Source organism: Camellia sinensis, chromosome 5 (assembly GCF_055761805.1).
Source record: "Camellia sinensis isolate YWXY chromosome 5, ASM5576180v1, whole genome shotgun sequence".
In the NCBI taxonomy this organism is placed as follows: domain Eukaryota; kingdom Viridiplantae; phylum Streptophyta; class Magnoliopsida; order Ericales; family Theaceae; genus Camellia; species Camellia sinensis.
This window is the reverse complement of record NC_138965.1, coordinates 119,779,034-119,795,786: the sequence shown is the minus strand read 5'-3', so window position 1 is coordinate 119,795,786 and position 16,753 is coordinate 119,779,034. Positions and strand designations below refer to the sequence as shown.

Here is a 16,753-nt window from a genome sequence, read left to right as displayed (position 1 = left end):
TCAAGAGCAATGAGGTCTCTAAATTTGATTTGCATATTCTATGAGTTTGATAACATGTTGTTCTCTGTTCAATAAAATAACACTAAACAAGAGAATTAAGATCAAGAAATGAAATTAAATATACACCGCGGGGCTGCAACTTCTGTGATCAATAAGAGCATATCAACTACTACTCTTTTTTTTCCCCTTCAAAATATTGCTTATGATTGTGCCAACAGATATCCAGTAAACCCAAAAACCTAAGACCACCCACCATGTTGAGTCAATTTCTTCTTTTTCCTAGAAAATTTCAATGTCGCTTAAATTGAACACTAATTCTACAAGCCCACCATAAACAAGAAAAACTTAGTGGTTTTTGTTTTCCTCAATCCTAAATTCAATGTTTCCTTGCTGACTTTAGGATATAATCATGCTTGAGAAGGTTTGCTCTCAGCAGCATGGCCCTGACGTCCCGATCAAATTCACTGCCAGTCTGTAGGACCCGCTGAAATGTGGCATTCCTCTGATCCGCATGTCGTGCATAGAGAATTTTGTTATGGGAGTCGATACGAGCCTGCAGTAACATGAGACAGTGATTGATCACAGCATTATCATTCATGAGACCCAAAGCTCCACCTGGACTCTACTACTGAGAATCTTGGTTGTTAGAATTGTATGATTCACAATTCAATATGAGTTTCAACCACAATGATTCAAATCGTACTATTGAATCAAAATTTGAGTGAATCATGTGATAAATTTGCAATTCACTACAATTCAGCTATGCTAACGTTTTTTGTTTTTACGTAATGTATGAATTGACAATGTTTTCACCTCTACATCAAGAAATACAAAAGAGATCAATTAACTAAATTAATATAAGTGATTTTATATTTATAAACACATAATAATATTTAGTTACATTCATCCTGTTTGGTTTTCAATTTTCAAAAACAATTTTCTGAGTTTTTAATTCATATTTTTATATTTTTAATGATTTTTTTAAATGTTTTAATCAATTATTTAAATTATTTTAAAAAAAGTAAAATTTTGTACAAAATTCTTTAAAAAAAATCATTGAATATAACAAAATACGAAAACGTATTTAATTTTTGTATTTGGTGAATTTTTTTTAAAAAAAATCACAAATATTATACTTTTAAGCGTATTTAAATTACGTGCATTTAAAAAATAAAAAATTTGCATAAAATATTAAAAAAATTCACTAAAAATAAAAAAAAAAATACAAAAAACAAAAAACTCAATTTTCTCCAAACATGGTGATTGATATTTACTTCATTTTAGACACTATGTTTTTTTTTTTTTTTAATGTAATTATATTCCTTTTTTCTTTTTCACTATTCCAGGCATCCCAAAAAGTCATCTATATTTTTTATTTTATTATTTTTCAACGATTTTGAAGACTTTATCTAGAATAACTAATTGAAATCTTTTAATTTACAAAAAATATATATTATTTTTTTTGTACGAAAATACATTATTTAGAAACATGATAAAGGGCACCAATGCTGAAAATGGACAAACAATTTGGGACGGATGGAGTATATTATATTAAATAAAGTGAATTTTACAATTCACAATTCGATTCACAACTTAAAAACAATACCAAGGATCAGATTAGTTGTTTTGCTAAAATCTTGTATCCTTTTCCATTAATTGTGAACTAATTTTCTTTATCAAACTAAATATCTTGTGAAGGAAAATAAAAAATAAAAAAAAATCCTCAGTCATTACCTGTATTTGGTTGTCAGTAATTAGAGCTTCAAGCTCTTTCTCGAGCCCTGAAACACTTGTTTTGAAAGCGTTAGCCATCATCCCAAGATCAACAGACACAAATGGGTGAGTATACTGGATAAGGGCTTTGTGACGGATGTCATCATACAGCATCTCAACATGGTCGTGCAAATGGATATCAAGCAGCAGGTTTGCTTTAAGATTTCCGAGGTAATCCAAACATGAGGCGTAATGGCTGCAATTAAGACAGAAAAAATTCATACTACAATATGATGTATTGAAACAAAGTAATTCAGATGACAGATAATCAGTATACAGCAAGAACAAGATAAAATACAATGTAAATTTACTTTAAATGATTTACAAGTTTAAATGTTGATGATCATCTACGCTGCGGATATTAAGCTCTAAACAGCTCAGTTTCAGATCAAAAAATTGGAGTTTTACACTGAATCATAGACCATTGTTAGTTTCCTCTCAAATGAAATAGCGAGAGGTGTGTGGACTAGACCTGCCCCCCACTTTAAATAAACTTTAGACAGCCTCTCAAAATATTTATGTGCCTAATGCTCCTCATCCTGGCAAGTGTAATACATCGTATAGCTGTAAATGGACATTATATAACGGGTTTAATTTATAAACTATGACAAAAAGCTGTCAATTTTTCTACGTCAAATTTCCGAGGTTCTGTAATTATATATAAGGAAGGCACTTGGCAATGCAGGTCAAACCTTTTTTGTATAGACTTCGGTAATTATGTGAGAAGGGAGTCATGAAGGCTTGTCAACGGAGGAGTTCTCAGTGGGTTGAGAAGTAAACTGACGTTTCATAGCATATCATATGTAACAACAGGAGGAAAGAGAAGGCTTTTACATAATTTGCTTTCCCAGTTGGTTTGGAGTGGGAGAAAAAGGAAAGAGGTGAAAAAGGTAATAAAGATTAGGAATATAAAAACAACTGGAATAGGCGTGCCACACAGTTTCTCAGTTCATCCACCGATAAAATTCCCTCAAGAAAGCATCCAAGTCAATCGTAGAAATCAGATTAACCCACTTCAAGTGGACAAGAAACCAACTAGGAAAAAGAAAATGGAAAGCCAACCCAAAAAGTCAAGCTGGACCATTAAGTTCTCCTTCCATTCAAGAACCCTGCTGTTAGTGCCAGCACACATGACTATTGTTTTCATCCAAATTTAATTTAGCAGGAAAAATACATCAACATCTTTCTAATGTATATCAGCGTGCCACCAAGACAGCAACATGAACAAGTGTAAAAATAAATAAGCTCCCTTAAAATAAATAATCACATTTAAGGCCATATCAAGTTACCTTGAATAAAAATCATTAATAAGCTCCCTTACTTCAGGTACTAACTCTAAGAAATTCCGGAAGTTGATATTGTCTATAACTTTGTTCTGCCAAACAAAAGCATCTAATTATGAAGTGTCTCACAATTGCAATATTTCATCAAAAAACCTATTTAAAAGTTATACATGTAAAATAAAATAAAAAAGAGAAAAAAGTATAGTTGCCTTCAGCTCTGTCCTGTCAAAACTTGCGAGTGCACAAAGTCCACCGTATGTTGCAATGTCCTGGGGTGCAATCACTTCCGTGTAGTGGTTTCCCAATTCAGGACCTGTCTCCAAGAACTGCACACATACCAAAGACATTATGCCACAAATCCAAATCAAAGACCAGCTCAATTAAAACTCAATCAGACCTGTTCATTTTCCCCCTCACAATATGACTAACCTAAAAATAATGGCAGGGAGCACAAGAGAAATTTCATAATTTTATAAATATAACTTAGGGCACTATTCACACTTAGGATTAAATGGCATGATAAGTGCCATAAACCCAGAAGAACATAAACTAAATTTTATAATCAAGGCCTAGACAGAAGTTTGAGACAAGGTAATTTTTAAATCAGCAAATTCTGCGCACTTCACACTGTGCCAAACTGAGGTTCAGCCATGCTACAAGTGATAGGCAAGCATGAACATACTTTCTTGAGAGTGGGAAAAGCTCAAGCCAAGTTTAAACATCCACAACCCACTGTCCAGCAAACAGTGTTAAAAGAACTAAATACTTCACTCGGCTAGACAACTTTGTGTGGTTGTCTTTGTTCAATAACAGTTCCATATGGAACTTTCCTCTATAAAAAGCTGATCAACTAGAATTCTCCAATCCCATTTTCTCCTCTCTTCAGTATTTCATGAGGTCTGGTGGTTCTAAAGAAAAGTGGAGGGGAACACATAGATCATCAAGAAAATACCACAATATAAAGACATCCAAGAGCAACCACATTTTACATGTGTTATTCAGCATATCATTGAAAGTCAAATTTAAAAGGCTTGCCCACAGTTTTACATGTGTGAGGTTCTCAGAGATTTCACTTGCTGATAGCATGATCCAGTTCAAATTCCATCTCCATCAACTTCCTCACAAGCTAAAAGTAACATAAAGTAGTCGTTTTTGACCATTTAGTGTAATTTTTTTCACCTAATTATGTGCTTGGACACTATCGTGATCTGACCATAAACCTTTATGGCCACTTCCACAAGCCCTGAAGATGTAAACCACAGGCAACTGAAAAACAGTTTTCAGACAATTAACATTTTATTTTTCGTTTTTCTTTTCATCTAAAGACATACCTACAAGCAAAGCACAGCAGCAGACGCACAGGAAAAATCAAGGGCAGGTTAGGTGACAAACCTTTCGAGCAGCTTGTTTGTACTTTTTAGCCTCCAATAAGGCCAGTCCAGCAGCGGCACGTAGTTTTGCAACTGTAATAGCATCCAAGGCATCTGGATTTTGCTCTGCTTTCCCAACATAGCTTGAAACATGTGTGAACTGACCCATCTCAATGCTGACCAAAATAGCATGCAAACACATATGAATTATGTGCTTTGATGTTGTACAGTAGTCACGAGTACGAACGTAATTCTTAAATGCATCTCCAAGTGCACCATGTGCATAGTAAAAATCTCCAAAATCATTGTAGCCCATTCTAATGCTTTCTTTTATCAAATTTGTCTGCAAGAAAAGGTCATAAAGGTAAGACAAAAATAGAATTGCATTTTTTTATAAATAGCAGATAAACAAAATGGATAATATACGAACCCATTCTTATGTATTAAAGACGAGTTTGATTATTTTATGCAAGTACACCACCAAGACAGGTTATGCCAACCCATCTAGAAATAGATTTATTTTCCACAAACAATGTCAACAAGAACCAAAATCAAAAACAATATTGACAATCAGAATAGTAATAGCTAGAACAGTTCCCTTAGGGTACAATCATCAAATATAAACTTGTACATGATACATTATACATGTAATAAAACTATTCATAGTTCTAAATCTAACAGTTTTTGGGACTAGATGCGTACAATTTGAGTCAATTAATCCAGAAGAATGCATCCAGGCCTATGTTTCAGGCAAGAACATGGTCTATTTTTGGCCAGAAGTTGAACTCAGGGCAGGTTTGAGGTAGCAGGGAAAAGCAGGAGGCTTCTTTGCCAGGATTGTAGTCGGACTAGGACAAGCTTTCTACATACCTTTCTCTTAATTTTTAATCATAGGTTATCATAATTATTTTGTATACCAGATTATAAGTGATTATAATTTCATCTTACTTATCAAAAAAATGCATCAACTACTCTACATCATTCAGACTCTGCAAATATGTATGGATGCTAACACAAGATGAACACAGTGATCAGAATGCTACTTTTTAAAGCAGTCAAAAAGGCTTCTTGTAGAGAAGAACCGCATTAACGGTTTACACAACACAAATTAGATGACTTGAACAAACTGAAGTATAGGAGACACATCATTGAAGTATATAGCCATGTTTCTTGGTATGTCCGTCCTCTATTTTTAGAATTTACCAAGGCAATGTATTTGTGTACAATCTTGTCATGCGTCCACACCTCATAGTCAACCTAAGAGTGAAAATATCCTCATTCATGCAGAAAGAACTCCAAAACTGAACAAACTCTTCTAAGAACCCCATTATTCTCACCAATACCACAATAAACTCGTAACAATAAATTCAAATACAGTGAATCAAACCAACTAGACAACTCATTAAACACCATCCAAATACATTCAAAAGGGAATTCCACTCAAAACCCCTCAATGATCCCCTTAAAAGTTGCTTCATTTTAGACATAAGAGTGACAAATACTTCCTCATTCACACTAAAAGAACTCCCACCCAAAACTAAACAACCCTTTTGGGAATATCGCGAATGGCTCCATAGCAATTCATTCACTAGCAGAAAACTCGAACGTATGAATCCAAGAGTAGCAAATCAATCCCAGAACCCTACAAAATTCAACTAGGTAGCACAAACACGGACATGCGACGCGACATGGCAATTTTTAAAAAAATAGAAGACACAATATGCTAGGGACACATTAAAAACTTATATTTTTCTAAATTTATTAGATGTCAAATATATGTATAGTTTATTCAAAAAAGATTTTTTTTAAAAAAAAAACAACATAACAATAATTTAAATTAAAAAATCATATATTTCATAATTTAAATATCAATATATCATTTAATTCAATTTGCCGTTAAAGAGGTGTCAGACAAGTTTTTAGAAGTGTCTGCAAAATATCGTGTCCGATACGAGTGTTTGACACGACACACCGTCTCTATAAAAATGTGTGTGCTTCTTCTTAGCAATTCAATCCACGAGCACTCACTAAACACTACTAGTCAAAAACATTTACAAGCCAATACCACCCAAAACCTGTTATAGTCCCACACTAGTTAACAGAGGCCTTAGCCATATGCATGCAAAACTCTCGGCCACCCTCCCCCTGCAAGTTAGTTTCAAGGGTGAGTTCTACCCGAAGTGTTTCAAAGATGAGTTCTACCCAAGGAGTTCATATTTTTTGGTATCAAAGCCAACCACCAAATCGAGTATGGGATTGAACACAACCTATACAAGTATGGGATCGATTGGGTTGCAGCTATGTGGTCAAGTCACGGAGGGGCCAACCTAGGGAGGATTGCTAATTTGCTACCTATAAGAGAGAAGGTTCGCAAAGTCACCTAGCTGGGAATGATGAAACTCCAGGACATTGGTTATGGAGTGTGGTGGAATATTACGATCACACATCATTGTGTAAATATAACCCTTTTGGGCATCCTCCCTTGCAAGTTAGCTGTCAAGGGTGAGTTCTACCCAAGGTTAGTATCAAAATCCCAATAAACCTTTCAATAATATAAATCACTATACCCCTCACTACTTGCATCATTTTGCTCATACATATACAAACATACAAGAGCAACGGTTAATCCGGACCCCAAACAATGTAAACTACAAGACAACTGCTAGAAAATCCCTTTAAATTAACACCACTTCACTCAAACATAACCCCATCCATTCCATTCCATTATATAAAGCATACAACTCATAACATTTTTAAGCTTTATTTTTCCCCCAAGAATCTATATAACATGGAAGGGTGGTTTTGAATCCTGATGGGACTTTTGTCTATGGGTCGAAATGTGCACAATCAGATTGATTCAATCCAATGGTTGAAAATGTCTTACTCTCATTTGTCCTACTTGGACATTTCAACGGTTCAAATTAGTTTTACTAAGGTACAGATTTAGCTTTTCGGTTCCCACCCTCAGGGTTGAAGCAATTCACACAGACATCTCTCTCTCTCTCTCTCTCTCTCTCTCTCTCTCTAATTTTGATTTCAAAATTTGAAACTCCATTCTCTCTCACACCTCTTACTCTTCCCATCACACATCTTCCTCTTTCCACCAAGCTTTCTCTCTCTAAAAGTTTAATCTCCGGTGGTGATTTCTGAAATATAGCTTCGACAGAATATAGCCCCACTGAGAAGGAGTGATTTCTACGATCTGTCTCAATCTTTGCCTCCTCTCTCTCTACACAGCTCCAAGGTAGAAGTCTATCCTCCTTGTTGGGTTTTTTTGTTTTTGGAAGGTGTGAAAATCTAGGGTTTCTATTTAGGTTTTGGATTTTGATATGACAACCAATGCTTGCCTCCTCTCTCTCTCTCTCACACACACACTTTTTTTTCCCTCTTTTAATTGGGTTTGTTTTTCTTTCTTTCTTTCTTCTTCTTCTTCTTCTTTTCTTTTTTTTTTTTTATTTTTTTTTATCAGCACAGAAACCATTCTTTTTATTAGATGTAGTTCTACAAAAATATTTATGTCCTGTTTGGTTGCCGAGAAAGTGGCGGCAAAAATAAAGTGAAATTTTGACTACTATCATTTCTGAGTTTGGCTGAAAGGTATTGTATTTTTATCAAAATTAATTTTTTTTTATTGGGTTTTCTACTCTTTTTTAGGTGAATAAAGGGTTTTGTACTCAAGAACAAGTGTTGATGTTATTAATTGTTATTTTTCTTAATTGACTTGAGTTATTTGTTCGAGCAACATTAATCTATCTCTTTATATTTTTTTTGCTCTATCTTTAAGCACCATTATGTTTTCCTCTTCATATGGTGCAGCGACTTCAACGGCAGCAATGGAGCAGACTAAGGTTGTGAGTATTCGTCTTGGGTCTTGTTGGCTCTATTTTAGTGTCTTGGTCTTGGTGGAGATGTTATCCCATACAGGTGTTTTAATTAGTTAGTTATTTTGGATATGTTGAAACCATGGGAAAAGTTGCTGGAAACTTTAATTAATTAGATTTGTAATTAATTATGCTAGATTTGTATTTTAATTAGTTTGTTTTGTTGCTAAAATTGTGATAGATTTGAACTATATCCTTTGATACCTATTAATAGTTGAAGTTGTTTGATGTTTTCTTCTTCTTCTTCTTCTTCTTCTTATTATTATTATTTTTGCAATATTTGTTGGTAATAGGGTGCTTGGCTCCCATTGGGAAACAAATTCCGTAGCAATTCGAGTTGACAATAATAATGGTGTGCAATTTTTTTCCCTTTTCTGTGTCTTGAGAATATTGCAGGCTTCAAATAATACACACACACACAAAAAAAAATAAAAAAAAAAAATAAAAAACCAATTTGAGAGTTTTTTTTTTTTTGGTTACTATTATGAGATATCAATTTGATTTGGTTAACATAGTGTGATCTCCCATTTTTGTTATAAGCTATCAAATTGCTTCATGCAATTCCATTTCATTTGAACAAATAATTGGTTTTGTTTTTGGATTTTGTTTTGCCAAGTGACTTATGCTATTTTGAAGATCATTAGATTCTCAATGGAGTTGTTTTCTGGTGCCCCTCTATCTCTCTCTCTCTCCCTCTCTCTCTCTCTCCCTCTCTCTCTCTCAATTAACAGCGGCACATAACTTACGTTATTTCCTATTTTATTGGCTTTTTTTGTTTAGTGTCTTTTGATGTAGTATTAGTTTTTTGTCTCATTTATATGAATTAATTTCCTTTTTATTTTCATTATTTTTTACTCCAATTGGTTTAGTTTTACTTTTTTTTTAATTTCTTCTTTATTTCCTTTGGGATTTAATAAGATCTTGGAAAAAAATAAAAAAAATTAACCACAAATTAGACCCACTACCATATGCATGTCAGGTTTTACAATGTTCCCTAGATATGGGTGGGTGTACCTTAGTTTGTTTTCTCTTTGTGAGCATGCAATCTTTTTGTTTTACAATGTTCTACAGGTTGTGGGTGAGTGTACCTTTGTTTTTATTCTCTTTGTGAGCATGCCATCTTTTTGTTTTACAATGTACCTTAGTTTTTATTCTCTTTGTGAGCATGTAAATCCTTTTATTTTTAAGAGTTGAATATGGACATTATTTTTTTATGTTTGAATTCTTAATCCTTAATTTTATTGTTTCACATTTGAATTCAAGTATGTTGAAGAGTGCCATCGGCATAGGTGATCCACTTATTCTCTTTTAAGAAAAACCGCAATCAAACCATTTATTTGTGATATTTGTATCCTCTATTTTTTATTTTCTCAATTGACTATACGTTTGTCAATTCATATGGTTGCTTGGTTTGATTATTTCTCAAGTGGCATGACATTGCTACCATGTCCTTCAAGTTTACTTACATATGTTGATTACAATGGTTAAATCCTGTAGAATATGACTCGACCAATGACTATAATTGGAGCCTCCATTAAAGTACAAATATGTAAGCAGCCTCATTTTTTTTATTATTATTCGAGAATGTGGATTGGTATGTTGTGATAGAAACTATATTTCGAGCTTTGTTTGTTAAATTTTTTTTCTTCTTTTTTAGACTTGACAACTCAAGCAGTGCTTAAAGCTCAAACAATTACATTTTTTCTCATTAGTTTTGTTATGCATGTGTTTCAATTGAATTGGGGTTTTAATAAATCAATTTGATTTGGGTAATGCTTTACATTTGAATCATGTTTTTTTTTGACTGCCAATCACTCCATTCATCTTTGTAACAAAATGATTTTTTTCTTTAGTTAGTGTTTTAGGTGTGATTTTTTTTTAAATTTTTTTTGAAAATGCTATACTCTGTAGAGTATGGACATCCATGTTGATGATAATGAACTACGAAAGTGATTCGAGCCGTGATAGAGTCACCTAAGATACCGTTATTTTCTTTTAGTTACTCGGTGTATCGTGGACGTCCATGTATATTTTCCCTTGCACTGTCTAGAGACATTAATGGTGCTTTGATTAATTATTTTCTTTCCTTTGTTTGATTGCTATATTTTCTATAAATCAGTTTCTAATATTTGATTTCCTCTTGCTGTAGTTCATCAATTTTTGACGCAATTCATCAGTTTCTATAATGAAATGTATTCAATTTTTTGATTTCTTTGATAATATTTTTCATTAAAGTTTTGATAAATATGTCCTTTCCTTTCTCCCTCTAATCATTAGTTTTCTCCTAAGTTTTAGTTTGTTACCTTCTGTTGTTTTCATATTGTGTTGTATTTTTTGCTGGTTGTCATCAATTTCTAGGTTCTCAATATAATCAAAGGTATAAACCCTTTCACACAAATTTTTTCATTACATCTATTCATTACTCATATAATTTTGATAAAAGTTCAATTTTTTAGTCTGTTACTTACTGGGTCTTCAGTGATTATTGGGTTTATAAAAAATTTCTCCCTCCCTCATTTTGTAGTTATGTTTTAAACAAAGCTCTCTTCCCATTTGCATAAAAGATGGAAGCAAAATGAGACTAATGAGCAGTAAACCATGATATAAAAAAGAAGAAGAAAGTATTGCTCAAACTTTTTGCTTTCATTTGCTTTTTCCACTAGATTACTTTTCTTAATCTTTCTTTCTTTCCTATGGAGTTTAGTAAAGGGTGTTGTAGTAGTCTTTGTAGCTTTTCTATGAGTGATTTTGGTGAATGTTACAGTAGTGGAATGAAATAGAATGGATTGGTATGACCTATGAGAAACCTAATATAATGGCTTATTTGAATGACTCATGCACTGTACACTAGATTTCTTTCCCCCCATAAAAAAGTGATGGCTTGGCCATTACATATTTTGGTGATTGGTTGGGAGTATGTGTTGAAGATTTAAACAAAAAAGAAAATGTGTATAATGAGGATTGAAAAAATTAAAGGAAAAAAAACAAGGAAGATAAACATAGATAAATCCTTTTTTTTTTTTTTTGGTGGTGAACACAGACTAATCTTAGTAACAAAATAAATGCCTTTCTTAAGACAATATACGTTGGTAAATTTTGACTTACTTTGGAAATAACTTTGTGCTAAGTTTTGGAGTCCCCTATTATCAAAACCAAAATTGATGTCTAATTGTCTCTTAAATTGGTTTTTTTGCTCATATATATTTTCAAGATTTATAAATTTACATTTTATTTAAGAGAAAACTAAAGTTGCAGGTTCTTTTTTCCTCTCTATTTTTGTCTTTTTTTTTTTTTTAACCTCTTAGAATATGAGGACAACAAAATTGTGGTGTAGAGCTTTTGTTGTCCCATTGTTCTTCTTACCTGGTTTAGTTAGTAAGAAAAACATGTGTTCATTTTTTGTCAAGTACATTAGTAAAGGTAGTAAAACTAGACAAGGAAACATGTGAAGAAAGTGAGTTGGACTGTGTGTGATGGTGAGTGGTGCCTGATAAATGATAGATTCTTTTGAGCAGTTGGAAAGTTTATTACAAGCCATGTGATGTGGTTTGAAAATGCTGAACATTAGTTATTTTTTCTCTTAATTAGATTTTTTTGCTTTAATCCATATAATCCAACTTTATTATTATTTTTCAAAATTTATCGATACTGGAATGGTGACTGAATGACTTTCAAATCCTTTTAACTTTGGCCAATTTTTAGGACAACAACTTCGTTTTTAAAGTTGTCATAGTTGATGCAATTGATGACATTTTACATTAATAATCTTTGCAATAACTCTTTGGTTTAGCCACATTCAATTCAAAGATTATATGAATGCGATGATTTTTGTTGACAAACTTATTTAGGTAAGTTGAATCAAAGAATGGATTTACTCAACTTAGGTTTGAATGTATAGCATAAATGCCTAGAGTTTCACAAACTGGCAACTCATCTAACTTAATTAGCCACAAAATTTGGATGTAAAATTTCAACCACTAACTGATAATATATATATATATATATTGAAAACTACAGAAATTAAAATATACCCGATAAGCATTGAGTTCACTTTCGAGCTTCTCCTTCCTCTGCTCAGCCCTGCGATCCACCGCCTCGGTCCAAGCCGAGTCGGGTCCGTAATTCGAACCCAACCGGCCATTGATTTTCGGAACAATGTCTCGAAAGAGAAGCGTGTTCTCGCCCTTCTTGACCTCGTCGTAGGCCATTCGAAGTGCCTCCAACTCCATCGAAACGACGCCGCATCGGTTGGCGATGAAGAGTAGGCGAGCAATCTTGGTCCGGCCACTGTAAAGGGCTGCATAGGCTTCGATGTCGAGTTGCTCGCCGTTGATGATTGGTCTGTGACGCTGACTACTGTCACCGCCGTTGGCGTAGATCTCGTCGATCATCTGTGCCGAAGCTTCGTCTTCGCCTTCCATGGGTTATGCTATCCAGTCCAAACGACGTCGTAGAGTTAGGGTTTTGAGGCTTCTCTTCCGTGTTTCGAAAAATCTCTTCTCCTTCACAGTGATCTCTCTCTGTGTGCTATATCAGAGGCATTGAATAGAGCGATAGGTTTACACGTGCGATTTTCTTAATAATCTAGAACTTCCAAACGACGCCGTTTATATTTTTATTTTTGTAATATTTTGAGTGGTAAATTTATTATGATTTTGATATAATTACAATATCCTCTGCTTTAGAGCATCTCCAACCACATCCTCTTCTCAAGAGGATGCAAATAATATTTTTTATTCAAAAAGTAAATATAGAGGAGATCACTATTCATTCAAACTTCAACCACAAACCTTCATTTCCTTCATTCAAACTCCAATCAAAAAGTAATTTTTGTTCATTAATAAATATTTAATTTTAAAATTTTTGTAAAACATATTTAATATTATACTCATTTTAAAGGTATGATTTTATACTTTTTATTGATGTCATTTTTATAAAAATTAAATTTACACATTAAAAGTTATTTCAAATATAATTAAGAAATATAGAGTAAATAGTGTTTTAGAGTCTTCTCTATTTTTTCATCATCTCTCTATATTTGGAGGATCAATTCATCCTCTGGGTTGGAGTTGTTTTTGGGAGAGGATCCTCCATATTTGAAGATATAGAGAATGGGTTGGAGATGCTCTTATAAGGATAAAGAGATCAAAAGATTATGTGAAAACACAAATAAAATAAAATAATATATATTTTATTGTAAGATCATCTCTAACGTTGCATCAAATTAAGCATCAAATTTGAATTTGATGAAAAAAGCCATTTTTTCTCTCTCTAATGGTTTTACCAAACTGATATCAAATTGAGAACGGAGCAAAAGTTTCACCAAACTGAGGACCTACGCGAGATTTCACCATTTCACTGTGTATTTACGTTGGAGGTGGGCCCACCAATCAACCGACCGGACGTTCAGCCGGTTGACCCACTGGTCGACTGGCGCATAAGAAGCTGTTTCAATTTGCTTCAATTTTTGGTTTGCCTGCGAACTGGTTCAAATAGGTAGGTTACTTTTGTGGCACTACGAATAAATTGAAGGTTGATATAAATTTAAATTTCCATCAAAATGTAACATGGAAAGTTACATCGTATATACATATAAATTTTAAGTTGAGAAGTAGTCGTTCTGCACCAGCAATTCCAATAACTTACCATTGGTGTGATAGGGTATTTTAAAAACTTCCCGTTGTTGTTGTGCTCTATAAAATATACCAAACTTTTAATTTCATTATATCATTACAATTTTTATTTTGTTTATGAGTTTCAATTTTATAATGTCATTACAATTTCTATTTTGTTTGTGACTTTCAGTGTGTATTATCTGTTTGTCAGGTTCAATTTCTTTGTGAGCTGCAGTTTGATAATAGCATTACAATTTTTATAGAGTGAATATTATATGTTTCTCATGTTCAATTTCTTTGTAAGTTTCAGTTTGATAATATCAGTATAATTTCTATTTTCTTTATGAGTTTCAGTGTATATTATTTGATTTTGAGGTTTAGTGTATATCATTACAATATATTTCACTGTCTGAGTTACATATTGTATCCTACTGAATTTGCTTCAAACTATGGAAGATTTTGAAATGTTTGAGGAATCACAAATTTCAAAGCACAATACTGATGTTAATTTTATTTCGGAAACTTCTCGTGTTTCTCGTGGTAAAACGTTCACAATTATAGAAGATGAAACTTTATATAGATCTTGGTTGGCGGTCTCTTAAGACCCCATTACTGGTAATAGTCAGACCATGGCAATATTTTGGAAATGAGTACTCGTTTATTTTAATTCACAATTGAGTGGTGAATCAAATCGAAACCGTATTTCTTGTCTTACCATTGGTCTGTTATGCAAAAGGCAATTAATAAATCCTGTGGTTTTCTTAAGCAAATTCAATTGAGGCAACAAAGTGGATCAATTGAGGCAACAAAGTGGAACAATTGAGGCAGACATGGTAAAATTTATTTTTGTTACTAAATATCAATTTTCTTTTGTAATGTATACTTGTTATTGAAGTTTTTTCATTTTTTTTGTAGGTCGCTGAAGCGAAGTGGATGTATCATGCAATACAGAAAAAACACTTCACATTTGATACGTGTTGGGATATTTTGCGCCGAAATTGTAAGTAGGATGAATTTAGAACACAACCCAAAAAAACTACGCAACATGCTTATCCATGTTCGAATCCACCAACTGAAAAATGAGGCTTTTCAACCTAACAAGAATATTGTGGTGGACCAACAACCGACTAATACATCAATACGACCAATTGGTACTAAGGCAGCGAAAGAAAAGTTGAAGAATCAAACAACTCACGATGGTAGATTTGATGAAATGGCTGCCAACCAATCCAAAATTGTTGAAGTATTATCAACTATCTCCCCTAGAACTGTTGAGCGAGATGAACAAAAGGCGATAAACCGTGAATAGAAGGCTGCAGAGCGTCGAAGAAGGGCCGAGGATATGGAGGAACAACTAAAACTCCTATCTATGATGAATGAAAGAGAACAACAAAATGAAGATCATAAAATAATGTCAATGGACATGACAAATTTAAATCCTATGCAAAGGACGTACTATGAAGAGCTTCAATGACAAATCTTATTTTGAATGACTAATAGATTTCCTTGACTGTTTCTGTATTGGTGGGTAGTATTGGTTTTATTATTTAAAAACATTAACACTGGGTTGTGTTGGAGTTATTTGTATTCATTTTTTTTTTTGATAACATATATTTGTATTGATTTGATTTTAACATTATCATAAATATGTGGTTGGTAAAAAATGTATCATTCACATATTTATTTGCCAATTGTTCTGTGTTTAGTAAAAAAATGTGTACGTTACTAATGTTTAAATTACCACAAGCAAATAAAGGAAGCTACTATATTATAAAAGATAGAACCACTACATTTATAAAACAAAATGACCCAATAAAATAACAAAAGGTTGTTAACAAAATACAAAACAAAGAAAATACATAATGTAAAAGTACATTCTAAAAACAAACAAAAATCGCATAATTTGTTCTTGTCATCCAAGCTGTCATCGAAACGCATCAACAGTCATTGTCCGGTGGTGGTGGAGGGAAGTAATGATGGTAAATGTCATTTACGTGATGCTCAATCCTATCCATGCGATTACTTGCCATTTCATTACGTCTTTCAATGTCCAAACGGAACTTACCAAATTGTTGAATTAATGAGTTCTGCGCAGTGGCAAATGCATTGAACTGAGTACCCAACGAGTTTACCTAATTAGCCATTTGTTGTTCCCATTAAACGCGCTGATTATGTTGTTCTTCTTCCATGGCCAAAAACTCAGTCCAATATTGAGGTTGTTCAGTTGATGGCATCGTATTGGCATGAGGATCTTCTGGAGCATCATTTGGTGGGTCATGTGCATTAAGACTTCCCATTAAATTGTCGGCTCCACCGGCACGGGTCAGTGTGTACTCCAAAATGGTTGAAGAGATTTTGGTCTCTGTTTCACCTACAAGGCGAACCTTAAAATGTTTGAAAATTTTAGTCAGCAGTGCCCCAAAAAGTAATGACCGCCCTATGAATTGACCAAGATTTGTATACATCATTTCTTTCATTGCCAACTTCAAAATAGTATAACAAATAAGCATTAAAATATGAGACAACATCAAAATGTCCTCTTTTCGAAGTGACATTTTCTACAATCCACCGGTGGAGAATCCGAAGATGGCCTTTCAAATGTTTTGCTTGTAGATTACTCCCACTAAATCTGTTCTCACAAATAGTAATATATATGTCACTGATATTACCAACAATATCAACTAGCTCAGCCTCACTCTAAAAATGGATATGCATAACCCTTTCATCAACTCTAATAATTCCTGCTAAAGTAGGGATATCAAACTGAATACCCTTTTCTTTCAGATAAGATAGAAGAGTAAAGTTTTTATTTTCTTCGTTGGTACCTCTTA

The 16,753-nt window shown here is 33.3% G+C and overlaps 1 protein-coding gene across 1 annotated transcript; it reads right to left on the bottom strand.

The window, feature by feature from the left end:
* On the bottom strand, positions 1–12,958 carry LOC114311690 (COP9 signalosome complex subunit 1). The gene is made up of 6 exons (XM_028257856.2): positions 12,339–12,958; positions 4,449–4,769; positions 3,266–3,382; positions 3,063–3,148; positions 1,735–1,969; positions 1–553 (listed from the first exon to the last, which is right to left on the bottom strand). The coding sequence occupies exons 1-6, from the start codon at positions 12,726–12,728 to the stop codon at positions 377–379; spliced, it is 1,326 nt and encodes a 441-aa protein (XP_028113657.2). The 5' UTR covers positions 12,729–12,958; the 3' UTR covers positions 1–376.
* Between the last annotated feature and the right edge of the window lie 3,795 nt (positions 12,959–16,753).